The sequence below is a fragment of the Pholis gunnellus genome (genome assembly GCF_910591455.1).
Source record: "Pholis gunnellus genome assembly, chromosome: 22".
Taxonomy (NCBI): Eukaryota; Metazoa; Chordata; class Actinopteri; order Perciformes; family Pholidae; genus Pholis; species Pholis gunnellus.
Window position 1 is genome coordinate 12,992,138 of NC_136549.1, and position 15,953 is coordinate 13,008,090.

Here is a 15,953-nt window from a genome sequence, read left to right on the forward strand (position 1 = left end):
GATCAAGACAGAAACTAAGAGAAGAAAAAATACCCAAAGAAAAAATAACACCAAGAGAAAAGGAGGGAGGAGAAAATCATATTGATGTACTAATCAAATGAAGTGGGAAGCTTCCTGCTGATAAACTGGGAGACCGTTGACTTTACGAGCTGATGAGGAGCACCTGAACACACCCTCAGTTTTGGAGGAACAAAAAAAATAGATTTTACAGAAGATGAATATGTTTACGTCAGAAACTTTAATTACATTTATAAAATAATATATGATATCATATTTCTGTTTGTTATAAAGGTATTACACTAAAAGGTGTAATTCGTTGAACGACATTCAGGACTACTCTTCTGAAACAGGTTAGACTCACGCTGACTCACTGGGAACTTTTTGCTGATTTTAATGTGGCCTGTGGGTTTAATTGCAAATTGACGGGTTTGCATGCATGCATGGGTGCAATGTACAATGAAAGCACTTCATCCAGTTGGTCGTAGAAGGAGTGTCCTCTTGATGAACTTGATAATGTTTAGCCAGGATTGTTACACATTGATATACAGAACGGAGGATCACTTCCTCTTCTTCTTTACATTCATCCACTTGAAGCTCTGCTGAGACGACAAACACAGTAAGAGGCACTTTAATCAATTTGAAGATGAAACTGTTGTTTTGTTAAAAAAAAGAAAAATAAATGTAATCAAAGAAGGTGTTTTTGTGATTAATTTTGAGGCAGGTGGACATTTTTACAGACTGATCAGTTTAGTTTGTGAACGTTCCAATAGACATTTTATTAAGAGTTAAAAAGTGTTCACGCATTAAAAATATCCATAAACTGGGCAGACGGTGGACGGTGGACTCTGACGTGGAAACAAATTACACATTTTTTCCGAGCAGAGCAAAGAAGGGGATGTCCCAAACACATGTTTTCGTTTTAAGATTTGTAGGCTAAAATATATATGCGTTATACGTTATATTGATTACAACATTTTACTTTTCAAGGACTTTATACCTTTTAGTTTAGAGCATGTTTGGCCCCAGTATATATTTTTTACTCTTTTATGCCCTATACAATATTAGAACCTGCAAAATAAGTTCTACTATAGCTTTTGTCTGATTCATACACGATCTGGTACATCTTTGTGGCTCTCAATGTTTTTATATGATTTAAATCATTACCTCGCTGTTTTCCTGTTGAATGGGGAGCGACGGCTCGTCGGAGATAGTAATGAGATATAATCAAAAAGCAAAAGAAATGTACAATAAGATCACCGCGGCGGCTCTTTCTGTATTAAGGAAAATAGTACAATAACACAAATGATCCAATGAGATTCCGTTATATAGAAAATACTTCCCCATGAAGGAGTACGTTATGTTGCAACATCTCCGTTTACAACAGCACGCATCCTGTCTGACCAAAAGATACTTCTCATTTCTCGTGCATTTTACGAACGTCAGCAGCACCTGTCAATGTACGCTCGTTACACGCATACAGTCTTTTTATCTTTAGTGGAAGAAAAATGGGATTTAGTCAAAGATATACACGATTATAATGGAGATTGATGGAGTAAAAAAATGGGAAATGCAATGCTGAGGTCAATGATATGCCTCAATGGCCTGTGATGGAATCATTTTGTTGTTTAATCAACCTCTGATAGTTTATAAGGCAAACGTACTGAACAGTCTGTATCATACCTGTGAGAAATTTAAAAAAATAAAAAAAATATATATATATTTATATTGTCCACTGTGCTAAACAAAGACAGACATAAGTGTAACATTTGTAAAACAGACTTACATCAATAGCAAAAGGTGTGTTTTTCTAATCTAATCAATAGGGATTTGATCTGTGTGACTCCATATTTGACCACACCCAATTCTGAAAACAGGGACGTCTGCTAGATTTAAAGTATGTCACTGTAAACATGCCCGAGCGGCCACGGAGGCAAATGAACAAGTCAGGAGTCCAGAGAGGGTTCAGAAGACACTTCTTTTATTTTACCAGTTGACCATTTCACCACAGTTCCCACCAGTGTCTAGTGGCCTCCCCTAATCTCCACAAACAAAATCAGGGCCCTTTTGTACACCTGGTCCATCTAATTGGACCAGCCATACCACCTACAGGTAAGTCTATTGCTATCTATCTATGTATAATAAATATTTACAGAATTTTACCCACCCCAACCATACCAATATTAATTAACAACTATATATAAATAAGTCCTATACCTAACGTAAATAATCACCCATAAGTTATCTAACTAAATACAGCAACACATATGTTCACTTCCCCCTACCTGCTTCCTGTAGTTGGTATTTCCCGGAACTATAAATGGGTGCTCGGGCCCCCCGGGGAAGTAATTTGTGATTTTACATGTTTGAGTTTTGGAAATTCTAGCGGTGACAATGACAACTTGTGTTTACATAAATGATTGTATTGCAAATCCCTGGCTTACAGTCAGACAACTCAATGCATTGTCCATTCAAATGTTCTGTCTCCAATCAATGCATCTATTCTCTCTCCAAAGGTGAACCATGTCCTGCTCGGCCTGCCAGTGGACTTCTCTGCGTCCGTTACTCTTCGGCAGCCTGCTGGTGTTGTGCTTTATCGGCCTTTTTCTCACGTACAGGTCTGACATCAAGTACCTAGATTTTGGCAAAGGCAGTCAGTTTTGTCCTGCATTTCTGTGTGCAGATAAAGCACAAATCCATCACCCAAACCCCAAAAGCGCTACAAAGCTCCACAATGACACACATTCCAGTCCAACCCAGAAGATTCAGACAGCAGCAGTGGACGCTGAGACGGACACTATTGTGCTGATCTGGATGTGGCCATTTGGCTACAGATTTGAGCTCGACTGCAACATTTTTGATATAAAAAGATGCCACTTAACAGATGACAAGACGCTTTACCAAAAAGCCCACGGGGTTGTCTTCCATCACAGGGACATAAATGGAAATTTAGAAAACTTGCCCAAAATGCCACGTCCCAGTTTTCAGAAATGGGTGTGGTCAAATATGGAGTCACCCGCAAACTCACCTCGAATCCTTGGTCTTAATAAAGTATTCAACTTGACATGCAACTATCGCCGTGATTCAAATATTCAAGTGCCTTATGGGTATCTGCTGCCAGTGACATCTGAAGATGAGAGTTTCAAATTGCCGGCAAAGGACAAGTTGGTGTGTTGGATTGTGAGCAACTGGGCCCAGCAGCAAAAGAGGGTTCAGTACTACAATGAACTGAAGAAATACGTCAAGATTCATACTTATGGACAAGCCTTTGGCCATTATCTAAGTGACGAAGACTATCCAAAAATACTTTCTAGTTGTAAATTCTACCTCTCCTTTGAAAACTCGATCTACAAAGACTACATCACAGAGAAGTTCTACAAGCCTTTGATGAGCGGAAGTGTACCCGTAGTTCTGGGCCCTCCAAAACAAAATTATGAGGACCGTGCCCCACCTGATTCTTTCATTCATGTCGATGACTTTTCTTCTCCGCAGAAGTTGGCAGAGCGGCTACTTTACCTTGACCAAAACAACGCTGAGTACACGCAATTCTTTAACTGGAGAAGCATCTTTAAAGTTAAACAGTCTGACTTCGTAAGAGAACATGCATGCAAAACGTGTAGATACTTACAAAACCACAAGGAGTATCAAGCTTTTGATGATCTGATCAGCTGGTACTGGGGTTGAGAGGAAGTGAAACTCTAAACACCGTGTCTTTCATTTACTTCGTTGCTAAGAAGGTGTCGAACTGCGGTCAGCTGATGTATTTTTGAACAAATTACAGACGGTCTGCAGAGACAGGAAGCTTGGATTGTGTGGTTGTGCATGTAGTTTCATATATAGTCTTAGAAAAGTTACATTACATTTTTTAAGGGGCCAAGTAGAAGATTTTTGAGCATTGTGACCTATCACAAGTTTATCTGAGGATCATTTTTCACAAGCGTTTCTTCTTTATATTATTTAAATTGCTTTTTACATGGCTGCTGCTATCCCAATACAATGAGGCGGATATAATTGAATTACTGTAGTTCATGGCATTGAAACGTTACCTACTCCTCAGCATCTCAGAGATGCATATCTGAAAAGCTGCCTCCGTGGCTAGACATAACTAGAGAGGTAATATACAGTATGTATTCTTATTGATTTGGTCATGAGTTGTTTTTTCACTCGTTCTTGAATGTGTTGATCTCAGTTTGGTCTCAAACCAGACCAAAGAAAAGCTCTGAACTAACCCCAATTGTGTTCTTCTTTTTTTGTAATATCCTTCTGTGTGTATGTGCTCTTATTATGTGGTAATAACATTGAACTGCACTTTATGCAAATGTTTTTATGCATTTAGTTTTTCATCAAGAAGTGTTCATATTAAGAATGAGCAATGCAACAACATTTTATTTCTTAAATCAAGACTCAATTTCTCATAATTGTTACACATTTTAATATCAGGGATTCCAACTCACACTCGTAACTTTTTGAATGGAAATTCTATTTTAGTGCCAGTTGTTTACGTGATGTTATATGAAAGGCCCAACAAAATAAATAAATAAAATAAAATAAAATAAATAAAATAAATAAAGCCAGACCCATACCTGCTTTAAAAGTGATCAGTAAAATCTTAAAAATCAATTCTAAAATGAACAGGGAGCCAGTGAAGAGAAGGATTGGGGTGATGTGATGTCGTCTGTTAAAACCAGTGAGAGGCCGAGCTGAGTGACCTTTGGTTGCTGGCAGAGAGACGGGGGGGTTACAGTAATTGGTTTGTGTGGTGGAAATGAATGTAGTTCCTTGTGAGAAATCAAAAATATCTTAAGCTCTCTGTCTTTAAGAATTTATTACAGGATAAGATATAGACAAATGATCAAGAGTGTACAAGTCATCATACATGATTCAATGAATACTAACAGAGTCAACTAAAGACAGTCACAGGACACAGAACCGCAGAGGATCAAAGGGAGTCTGACCACAAATGCGATGTTGAGGGGAACTTTTAAACACGTCGAAGAGACGCCTCTTCCCCCTTCCAGCTGTAGATAGCGTGTACATTCACATCACGGTTTAGTTATGAACTGTGGGCATTCACCTAAGATAAGAAAGAGCATGTGTTACAGAAATTCAAAAACTACTGAGACAGAAAGATAGGTTCAAACTAAAGAGAAGTTGACAGAATACATTTTTCTCCGACAGTTTCATTTTGGAGATTGTTCTAATTTGAGGAAACAGTACTGGACACCTTTTGTGGTTTGAAGCTTAAATCTGAATCAAATACTCCTACTAAGTTTCTGGTCGTGGACTTTATGTTAATAGAATTAAAATAATTAAAATCCAGCTCTCCCCCTGTCGGCTGCTAAAAGGAGATCATTGGATACCTTGAGGAGGGCAGTTTCTGTGCTGTGTAAAGCTTTCAAACCTGACTGAAACTTCTCGAAGATTTTAAGACATACAAGAGCTAAAAGCTGGGTTAAAACCACTTCTCTAAAACTTTTGATGAAACGAAAGTTTAGAAATGGCAAAGAACAGAGGCTTCTTTCAAAGATGTTGGACCATAACCTATTTAAGAACCGATGGAACCGTTCCTGTTGCGAATGAGCTATTAGTATTAATCACCTCTTAAAGAAATGTAGTTGGTGTAAAGTCAAGACTGCATGTGGTTGATTTCATACGGGATATGATTTCAGCAAAAGAATTGCTAAAATAACTAGGAATATTCCTACTGACATGTAAAACACTCTATGGGGGGGGGGGGGGGGGGGGATTTGTTGCCTGATGTCCTTGATGACCTGTAGGGGAAGCTCTCATGGAACGTGTGTTTGAGGTTGTGACAAAGAGGAAGAGGGGAGTTTGTGTGACATGGTGCCATAAGCTGCAGGTTAGCCGATAGCATGTCGCTGCCCCTATTGTGGGGACGGCTTCCGTCTCTTTTAAACAAACATGCACTAAAGTTGTTTTTGGTGCGTTCAGACTCCCGGTGACTTGCATAAAGGAAATATTGATATTGAACATCATTGATGTTGCACAAGCGTGAGTTGTGTCTACTGTGTCTGAAGCAGTGACGATGTAGTTAAGGGGGACAGCAGCAGCAGCATGAAGGAAGGAAGAAGCTCCAGTTTCTCTCCACACACCACAAATAAAGCAGCTTCTCACAACAGACAGTCTTTATACAGCCTGAATGCAGCACGATTATAGTGATCATGGTATCATGTTTCAGGTGTTGCATGACAGACTATGTCAGGGTGAACTGACATTTTACTCGTGCAATATCAATATCACTGGCCAACATCAATGTGTCCTTTAAGCAATAATGTAGATTCAACGGTTCGGTTATATTTTGCATTTTAACAGCTTAATAATCTATCTTTTTTTAAATTATTATTATTGTTATTGAGAATGAGACTTTGTTCATTGACAGTTTGTAGTATTTATTGTTCATTTTATTCCGTATTCTGTTTTTTCGAAGTTAATAAATACATATAAAATGAAACGAAAGGATTGTCACTGTCTATTCATATTCATCAACATGAATTCCATTAGTTTATGACTGAATGAGTATAATTGTTAAACCTGTGTGTTACTCCCTTTGTCAAAAGAAGCTGTTTATATAGCCTGCATGCAAACAGACATCATGGTGTCATGTTTTATTTGTCCTTCTTCATTGTAGTTTTCGCCATGGCAGACCCACCTGTCTTTTCCTAACCCCTCATGAATTCTCCTTCACATCTTTCCTTGACCCTGTGACGTTTTCCATAGAGGTCAAGGAAAAGTGATTTATGGGACAGATGTATAAGGAGGTAATCTTTGGACTTTTCGACCGCAGCCACCTTTTGGGGCCAGCTATAAAGATTTACCACCTGAGCATTGAGAGTCTCTTCCCTTTGCTCCACACATTTCCACACATGCTGACATTACTGATTACTGACTCTCCATGGTTGTTTTGTGTAGTTAAGATTATTCTGTAAATAAATGTGGGTTTTTTATTACTTTTCACTCGTGTGGTCTCTCATTATTGTCACAAGCCTTTGAGCTGGGGTGTAACACAATAAGCTATAGTTACCTGTGTATGTGTTTATTACCACACCTGGAAATAAACACATATACTAATGAAGAGCTCACCTGGCCAAATCAGTGCTCTAAGGAGCATTGTGACCGTGTTACGGTTTAAGCAGGGACCCTGTTAACTGGAGACCTTCAGCCGAATGCGTCTGCTGTTAAAAACGAGAAGAGAACACACAGCTGTCCTCGTGAATGCCGCATTGTTTAGTTTTGCAATACAGTGTCAAACCTTATCATTTACAGTCTTTGGTCAAAACATACCGGATTCGACGTTGGAGCGTCTTTTGAGGAAACTAGTCCACTCGAGTTTGAAACGTTGCTTGCTTGTTGTTTATGTGTTAAAACAGGAAGGGAGCAAATTCCCCTTCCTTTGAAATAATAAAGTTGGTATACAAACAAACAAACACATAATCGTCTTTGGAGCCTGTTTTGTGGAAACATGTGTTACGTATAGAAGAACTCTGTAGCACAGTTAAACAAAACAAATTAAAAGGTATATACGGGATTCGAACTCATATCATTGAGTGGAAAAATAACTTGCAGGCACAAGCAGTGCCAGTACGCCACGATAAGTAGAACGTAGGAGGTAGAGGCATACATAGAAATTTAAAACACAGTCAGCAGTCGCAGTCCTAAGAGCAATGGTAACTAGATCAACTGGTGACTGCACTACTCGTTTACCATGCAGTATTTTGAAGTGTACCACGGAGTAGTTTAGAAGCAGTTAACAGGGTCCCTGGTTAAACCGTAACACCGGGCCCATGGCTGCGGCAACTGGCTGCAAATTCAATCTTTTTGGAAGAATAATACAATTTACAACTCTTAACCCTAAATGGTAATGACAGGCCTTCAAATATGGGGTGAGTCCCCCCCCTAGTGTCTTTCAGACGTACATACAGTAGGCCTACACTGCTGTAAACACACTGAGGTCACATCCGTAAACACAGTCGTCCCACGTGAAACAGAGTGGAGCGTACCATTTCCACCAAGGGCGACACAATGTGGAATATCGTATCAAGTTGCGCTCTCCAAGCTGGACGTGTGCCTTTAGTTATACGTATGCCAGTTTAAAACTTGTGTTTTAATCAAAACACTTGAATCTTGAATCGCAAACCGTCTGTTCGCCTTTGCTTGGCCGTTGATGGACCCTATGTAAGAAATGGTTTCGCCCATTTGTCCTCAGAGCCAGCTGGGGTAACGAAAGACCTTTAAACAGAGAGACGAGCGTTACACAACGACGACGGATATTCACTTTAGAGTTGAGCTATTCTGGGTATCAATCTCCTTTTCCGGTGACTTGAATGAGGTAAAGGGAGCTCATTTTACTTAAATTGAAATTATGACTCACTCGGCTGGTTTTGTTAGTAACTTTACGTTAATGTTTGGCTTTGAGTTTGGCTTCGTGGTGGAGCGGAAACGTGGGCTCGTACACGCCAACTCTCATGTTTACTAAAAACAAAGACTGTCGTGTAAACACGCTATAATGTAGCCGAAACAGAAGTGACGAATTTATCGGTTATCTGCATATATCTTCAACGCATCTCGTCTTACTGCCCTTTTTCTTTGTGTTCTCACGTGGTGCATGGGAATATCATGTACTGTATTACATGTGCACGAAGTTCTTGTTATGGTCTGCTGCTCGGATCACGTGTACCCACTTCATACGCGTGTGTGGATATGTTCTTTTTTTTTTTGGTCCACTTGCAAAGCAACACAACCAAAGATGTTCCATGTGGGGGTGGGCGACAGGGAGCTGCAGCCAATAACGAGAGACCCCGTACAGTTAGCCCCGCCTCCCTGATCCAGTGCTTTGTTTACATTACACTGCAGACAAATCTGGATCCCAGAGGACTGTCTTTGTTTCTGCACAGGTTACTGTAACAATGTGTTGCTTATTTGGATTCCATATCGCATTTATCCAAAACACCTGGGCAAGTTATATGGATATTGACAGATGTATTACCAGCACGTTGCATTCCAATGCTGGATTGTACAGTCTGACTGTTTATTCAAATTTTCTTTTAACTCGCATGTCCAGGTTTTATCTTTGTTATTGCATACTGCATTTTATTTTACCCAGCATTGAGACAGCTGTAAGAGGATTTCTTATAATGAAGCAGCAGATGACAGAGTATACCTAATCCGTAATCAGTTTTTTTCTGGACTGCATTGCTCCCATCGCTCTAGATAATCTCTAAAGAAAATTGGCCTGCTGCGTTGCTGCGTTACTGCGTTGCTGTGACCTATCTGTCAAGTCGCACATATGATGTAATGAATGAGCTGCGGACACAGCGGGGGGTACATGGAAGTCACACACCCACCCTCACCCCTTGAGCTATCTTTAAACCAAATGAGCAGCGAGGGAGTGTGCATTCATTTTTGGCAGCAGATAACTGAGGCCGGGGACAGGAAGGAACACCCAAAGGGGTCACCCTGCCAGCGCAGATAATATTAGAGAGGCGGAGGAGTTCGGATTTAGCTCGTATTTCTTTACCGGTCTTTCTTATGTTAATGTCTTTATATTTGTGTTTGTTTGAAAGTGAGACGAAACAGGGACTGGTGTAACAGGATCATTTTGGCAATTTGAGAAGCCCTCTGTTGTCCCATGTTGCCTTGGAGATCCATATCCGAGATAAGTTGGGTCTCCGGGGCAACATGGGAGAACAGAGGGCTTCTCAATAAGCTTTTGTTTAAACCTAGTTGAGGAAATGGGTTCTTCTGTTTGTGTCCTGACTTTGGATAACACACACTGATAATGTTTCCCCAAAGAATGACTTAATGCACCATCAGTTGAGTTTCTTCTCAGTAAACTCACTTTGTTGCATTATTATTGGACATTCTTAAGAATATAGCATCTTAGGAGTGACTAACACAGCGGAAAAATACACATTTTGTTTTTAAGTGAGCGTTTACACCATCTGCACGGTGAATGTTTGATCGACTTGATTAACTCCGGTGTCTGAGGTCATAAAAAATGTCACTAAGTGTGGCTCATTTCTTTGTTTTAATAGTTTTTAGATAATGTCTATGGCGCTGAACAAATATGTCTTTGGCAACAAGGGCGATACTTGTTTGTAGGATTAATTAATTGTTGGTTTTCTGTCTTTTCATGATATTTGTTGCCAACAATAAAAATACAGAACATCCAAATAAAAGAGGAAGGATAAACGTTCCTCTTCAATTCTAAACCTGTCCCCGGTAGTAAGATCCCCTTTAACGGCTTCAGAAAGAGAAATCCTGTTTCCCTCTGCTGACATCGCAGCCAACAAGCTACGGGTCGTAACCACCTTCTCATGTGCAGCTATAACCCAAGATGCCTCTAAATGATGAGCGACCTGCCTCCACGTGCAGCGGCGAGGAACAAGGCAGTGACGTGGAGTCGTCCTCGGAGCGCTGTGACAGCATGACGTCGACCAGCGACCTGGACTGTTCCCGGGAGAGCTTCACCAGCGACTGCTCCAGCAAACATGGCACGCCCTCCTGTGAGTTTGCCACCTCACCGTTTATCTCAAGACAACATCTGACTTACTGTTTCCGTTTTTGTGTCCATGATTGCCTTCCTTCCTCAGAAATGGCCTACTAGCCGGCGCTCATTCATCTATTTTCAAAGCGTGTTCAATGTTTGGTTCCCACAGCAAGCCCACCCAAAACCTTAAAACTGGATGAAGTCATGGAGTCCACCAGAGACCTGTCCAATCTCAGCATTGCCCACGAGATCATTGTGAACCGCAACTTCCATCTGGAGCCAGGCAGCCTACCTCAGGACAGGTATACTGTGAAAAACATCTTTCACACCCCGATCGTGTTTTGTGGATTATCAGTTAGATCAAACATTAGTTTGTCAGGTAAGGGCTTTACAAAAACATGTTAGTTAGTTAGTGCACATGAGTTGGATAACACAAGCTTTGATTCCAAATGTCAAGTTTTGCATCTCAAATCCTTTAAACTTGCCGCTGCCTCGCATTATTCAGACTCTGTTATTAGTTCTACTCCCGGAGATTTATCCTGAAATCTGGAATAAGTTGGTGTTCAGTGGAACTGTTTATTGTATCTATGCTTCCTATAGAATATAGTTTCACAGTATTGACAGAGTTATGTGTACACCTCATGGAAGAGAACTTTTAATATACTGTATATACACACACACTTCCTGTTAAGGTTATTTAGCTACTTCAAAATAAACGTCGTTCCAATGACTTCAGTTAAAGACAAGAGGTGAAATACATCATGTTGATAGTTTTGTCTCTGTATCTGATAAATAGGATTACCTTGTTTGTTGTGTATAGTGTATAGATCAATAATATTGTAGAAATGATATAGAGACACAACCTTTTGATCAAATATATGTAATGTATGTGAATCTGGATTTAATTCTACAGTAAAGAGAAAAGATGGGCACACCATACGTCACTGTCAGTCTGCCTCTGTTTATCTTAAGCACAACACAAGAGAGTGGAGAGGACAGAAAGAGATGAGGGGAAAGGTAAAGAAAGTGATGTCTTTAGTGGAAGAGTGAACACAGGGACAGTAGCAGATAAGATTCTGGCAGCAATGCAACACAAGTAGTGATTTCTTTTTGTATTACTCTTTAGATGACGTCAGTTGTTTAGTACTTTGTGCACTGTCCCTACCAACGTCCATTTCATAAATGGACATTTTTCCTGACCGATTATACACTCAGCTAAACTAAATCTTCCATTTCTTTTTTTTTTTTTTTTTTTTAGTTTATGGAAGATAGTTAGAGATAATGTCCACAAGGCCTTCTGGGACATCCTGGAGTCCGAGCTGAACGACGACCCGCCTGAGTATGGGCAAGCCATCAGATTATTGGAGGAGATCAGAGAGGTCAGCACGCACACTGTGATGTTCACAGCTTCACCAGATCTGCAGAAATTACTTAATTGCTCACATTTTCAAGGCCCTTTTTGTATCTGTTTCTCTTTATCTCCATCACTTCCTTTGTGACTGGTAGAAAATCAGTAACAAATTAAGCAACATCACTGATTAATTGAGTTACAAATAGTGCTTAATAGCGTTTAAGCGTAGTATCGTCCTATTTGGACAGGTTTTACTGTCATTCCTTAATCCGGGCGCCAATCGGATGCGGACCCAGATCACGGAGGTGCTGAACATGGACCTGATTCGTCAGCAGGCCGACAACGACGCTGTAGACATCCAGGGACTCGCCTCTTACATTATCACCACCATGGGCAAATTGTGTGCACCGGTTAGGGATGAGGATATCCAGAAGCTCCGCGAAAGCCCAGATAACATAGTGACACTGTTCAGGTACGTACTGTCGTAGAATATTTCTATGTTAATCGGGAGAAGAGAGTGTTATTCGCAAATCAAAATAATACAAGTCTCCAAATCATTCAAAGTTGTCCTGTTCCATTTATTCTCTTGCAAGAGGGAGAATCCCCAACACAGCTCTTCACACAGAGTCTGCTGGGAGCATTCTTCAACATCAGTTAAAATCTTCACATACTAAAGCAGAAACAGTCTCTTCCTTTAGATAGGTCAAGGATGTCTTACGCTGGCTTATCTAGTCTTCCATTTTCCCTTGATCTCATTGCCAGATACATTTACGTGACCCTTAACATCCCCAGAATAGGAAGAACCCCCAGTGTGACCCCTTGCTCACCTTCCTGTGTCTGTCTTTACGACCCTCTAAAGTAAAACAGTAACACTTAGTACCTGATCTGGTCGTAAACCCATGTTTACCCAAAAGTATGGGAACTATACATGTTTGGACAGAGCTAAATGTCTAACTCTGTTCTTCTAAGCCGTAAAATGTTTCTAAACCATTTCATGATACTGATATATATTGTTTACCATTACAGTACACAAATGGGATTTAAAGCCTTTAAAAGACATTTGATTTGATTTTATGGTCCGTCTGAGAGAATAATCTTTTTATTTTACACCCCAGGGAGATCTTCCGTGTGCTGGACCTGATGAAGGCTGACATAGTCAACTTTACAATCGATAACCTGAGGCCTGTGCTGCACAGGCAGGGTGTTGAATATGAGAGGGCAACGTTTCAGAGCATCCTGGACAAGACACCCAGTGAGTGAACACGGACCGAGTTTTCTCTACAGCTTTTAATACCGTATGTTTTATCGTTTCTGTGGCCAGGCAGTACCAAAGTACGTATTGTTGTCAAAAATAGTATTCAGAACAAACTCCTCAGTCGGTATTACTGTGACAAACTTCTTCAGGTGCTTTGAAGCACACCACCTCGTGGATCAAGTCAGCACTTGAGGAGCTGACCCCCATCACCAAAGAACAGACTGATGGTCAGGGAAAAGGAAAGCGACTGGTGCCCGGGCCCTTTCAGGTCCTCAACGTTGCCTTCCTCCGCATCCTTACATGGGACTACGACAGGAGCCCACTGCCTGAGGTGAGTGTGTCTCTCTAAATTTTGGACAGAGCCAGGCTAGCTCTTTTCCCAGAAGACAAATAAGCACTTTCCCCAAAATGTGAAACTATCCCTGAATCTCTTCTTCTGCAGACCTGGATGACTGATGAGACACGTCTGCGGGAGATTCAATGGCAGCTCCAGCGGTGTGAGGCGGTGAACGAGGTGCTGCTCATTATCTACAGTACCATTGGAGGGTCTATCCAAGGTCTGCCCTCCTTGTCTGACCGCCTGAAGAGGATGATTGGTGTGCTGCTGGATGGGATGCACAGCAAGTCAGTTCTTTTATTTTTTTTATCCATCTTAAAAGGATAGTCCGGGTGTTTTGACGTGGGGTTGTATGAGGTACTTATCCATAGTCTGTGTATTAATTAAAGTAGATGGCGGTGAGCACACCCACAGTTGGGAGAAACTTGCAGGAGTACCAGCATGGTAGCAAAGCAATGAAGCCTACTGCTGTGGACGGGGGCTGCAGCTACATGTATTTTAGGCACCTAAAAAAAAAAAAAAAAACATTGTCTGTGTATCCTAAATTTAGAATGTTTTCCAACTGGTAACTGAACTGAAAGGGAAACTTATCTGTACTGCTGTTGACGGTCTGGTGGCTTGGAGAGAGCATAGATAAATGTCAGTTCAGGGCTGACTGGCTGCAAGAAGAAGCGGTGAAGATATATTCTGTAGGTAATACAAGGACTACTGATAAGTACCTCATACAACAAGAAAAAAAACACCAGAACTATCCCTTTTAAATACACAGTCTTTATTGAAACATACGTCTGATCATTTACGTGAAACGGGAGCTCAAACCAGAACTCTCCTATCTGTAGGGACTTTAACATAGAAGAGGCACTACAGAGCGTCAGTGCTCAGATCTGCTGTGAGCTCAACAAGTCTTTAACAGAGAGGAGCTACCCGGCCCTGACCCCGGCGCTGCAGGCCACCCTCACAGGCCAGATCTGCAGCATCACTCAGAAGGACAATCCCATCCGCACTCTCGTTGGTAAGACAGAGTTTTTACATTTTTACTCAAACATGAAGATTTGTTTGGCCTTTTCTAACCTTCCTCTTCTTCATTTTGTCTCCGTGCAGAGGATCGGGTGCAGCAGTTCTTTACAGTCCTCATCTGTGATCCTAAACCCAAGATCAAACTTGAACAGGTACCAGCTGGCTTGACTGCTATCAAGCCTGAACTAGCATTGATGGGAGCACACTTCATCTCCCTGGTTAACTACAACAAGTCTGTCTATGGACCTTTCTACGCGGATATCATCAGGAAGCTGATGTTCAGTAGCAGTCCTCCAGCAGCAAACCCTCCGCAGGACACCGCCCAGGACTCCGTCACCTCCAATTAAAGCCAAACTTTTGCTTGTGCAGTCTAAGGAGTCTTTTTGCTGCTAGACATAGCTAAAGCTAAGAGGGTACTACAATAGCTAGGCAGTGCAACTGCTCCGCTCAAGCCAGTGTACTCCAATAGTTGGAGTTACCTTCATCGTATTGCAAATGTAGTTTTTCTCACTACATTTAGCAGTGAAGGCACTGCAGTGTAGGCGCCATGCAGTAGACATTTAAATGTCCCCTGCATCCTTAGCAATAAATGCTCTAAAATATACTTTCCTTTGAATACTTGCAGCTTGAAACCTAAAACACCAGTGTTACAGCGATCCATTTATGAACCTAATAGCGAGCCCTACATGGTAAATGTGTCTGTTGTCAGACTGTTATTGTAGAGGGGGGAAAAGATCAAAACCCTAGTATGTCCAAAGTAAAGTTTATAAAGTAAAGAGGAAGACGCGTGTATATTTAGAAAAGTAGCACATGAGATTCCTTATGTATAAGAAAGTATTTATCACGGCTAAATCCTAAGGTAACTATATAGTATAACTGCAGTTAATTGACCACATATCAATGCAAAACACAAGTTTCCCCATGGACTCTTTTTGATTGTTCTCCCTTTAACTTCTTTATCATCCAGAGAATTTAATGTTCAGTCTTCTTTTTTGAATCCACTGATATTACTTTACAGCTAAAATAGAAGTAGACATAAAAAGAATAAAAGGGGATTTTAACTAAATATAAAAAGAAGAAAAGAAAGGTCTGCATGAGTAGCTATGTATTTGGGTTATATCATTATGTGTAATTTGTTGTCACATGTTGAATGTTCTATACTTTTACTTATTTTCTGCCAGTGGAATACTTGTTATATTGATTTAGTTACTATGTTTGTTACATATTGAGGTACTGTAGTTGTTACAGTATTGCTGTGTTGGCTGTTAGAACCTGTGGGAAAATGAAAGGTGCTGAACTCCAAGTGATTCTTTGCACAAAGAAAAGTGACATGTACTTTTGAAAAGGTTTACATAAAATGTGGTAAGTTGTTGTTCTTGTTTCTTCTGTACCACAGTTAATATAATAAAACTTTAAAAAGAAAATTGATGTTCTTGGAAAAACAGCCATATGTTTCAACTTCATCTTAAAAGTCATATAATAACAATGT

At 40.5% G+C, this 15,953-nt stretch overlaps 2 protein-coding genes across 2 annotated transcripts; both read left to right on the forward strand.

Moving 5' to 3' along the window:
- Nucleotides 1-583: 583 nt before the first annotated feature.
- On the forward strand, nucleotides 584-5,711 carry LOC306714213 (4-galactosyl-N-acetylglucosaminide 3-alpha-L-fucosyltransferase 9-like). The gene is made up of 2 exons (XM_079184177.1): nucleotides 584-616; nucleotides 2,514-5,711. The coding sequence occupies exon 2, from the start codon at nucleotides 2,521-2,523 to the stop codon at nucleotides 3,679-3,681; it is 1,161 nt and encodes a 386-aa protein (XP_079040303.1). The 5' UTR covers nucleotides 584-616; nucleotides 2,514-2,520; the 3' UTR covers nucleotides 3,682-5,711.
- A 2,514-nt stretch (nucleotides 5,712-8,225) lies between these two features.
- On the forward strand, nucleotides 8,226-15,877 carry tcp11l2 (t-complex 11, testis-specific-like 2). Its single transcript, XM_079184034.1, has 10 exons — nucleotides 8,226-8,344; nucleotides 10,340-10,520; nucleotides 10,674-10,806; nucleotides 11,763-11,883; nucleotides 12,104-12,327; nucleotides 12,971-13,107; nucleotides 13,260-13,441; nucleotides 13,553-13,734; nucleotides 14,287-14,459; nucleotides 14,549-15,877. Exons 2-10 carry the CDS (start codon nucleotides 10,352-10,354, stop codon nucleotides 14,809-14,811), a joined length of 1,584 nt encoding a protein of 527 aa, XP_079040160.1. The 5' UTR covers nucleotides 8,226-8,344; nucleotides 10,340-10,351; the 3' UTR covers nucleotides 14,812-15,877.
- Nucleotides 15,878-15,953: the final 76 nt, after the last annotated feature.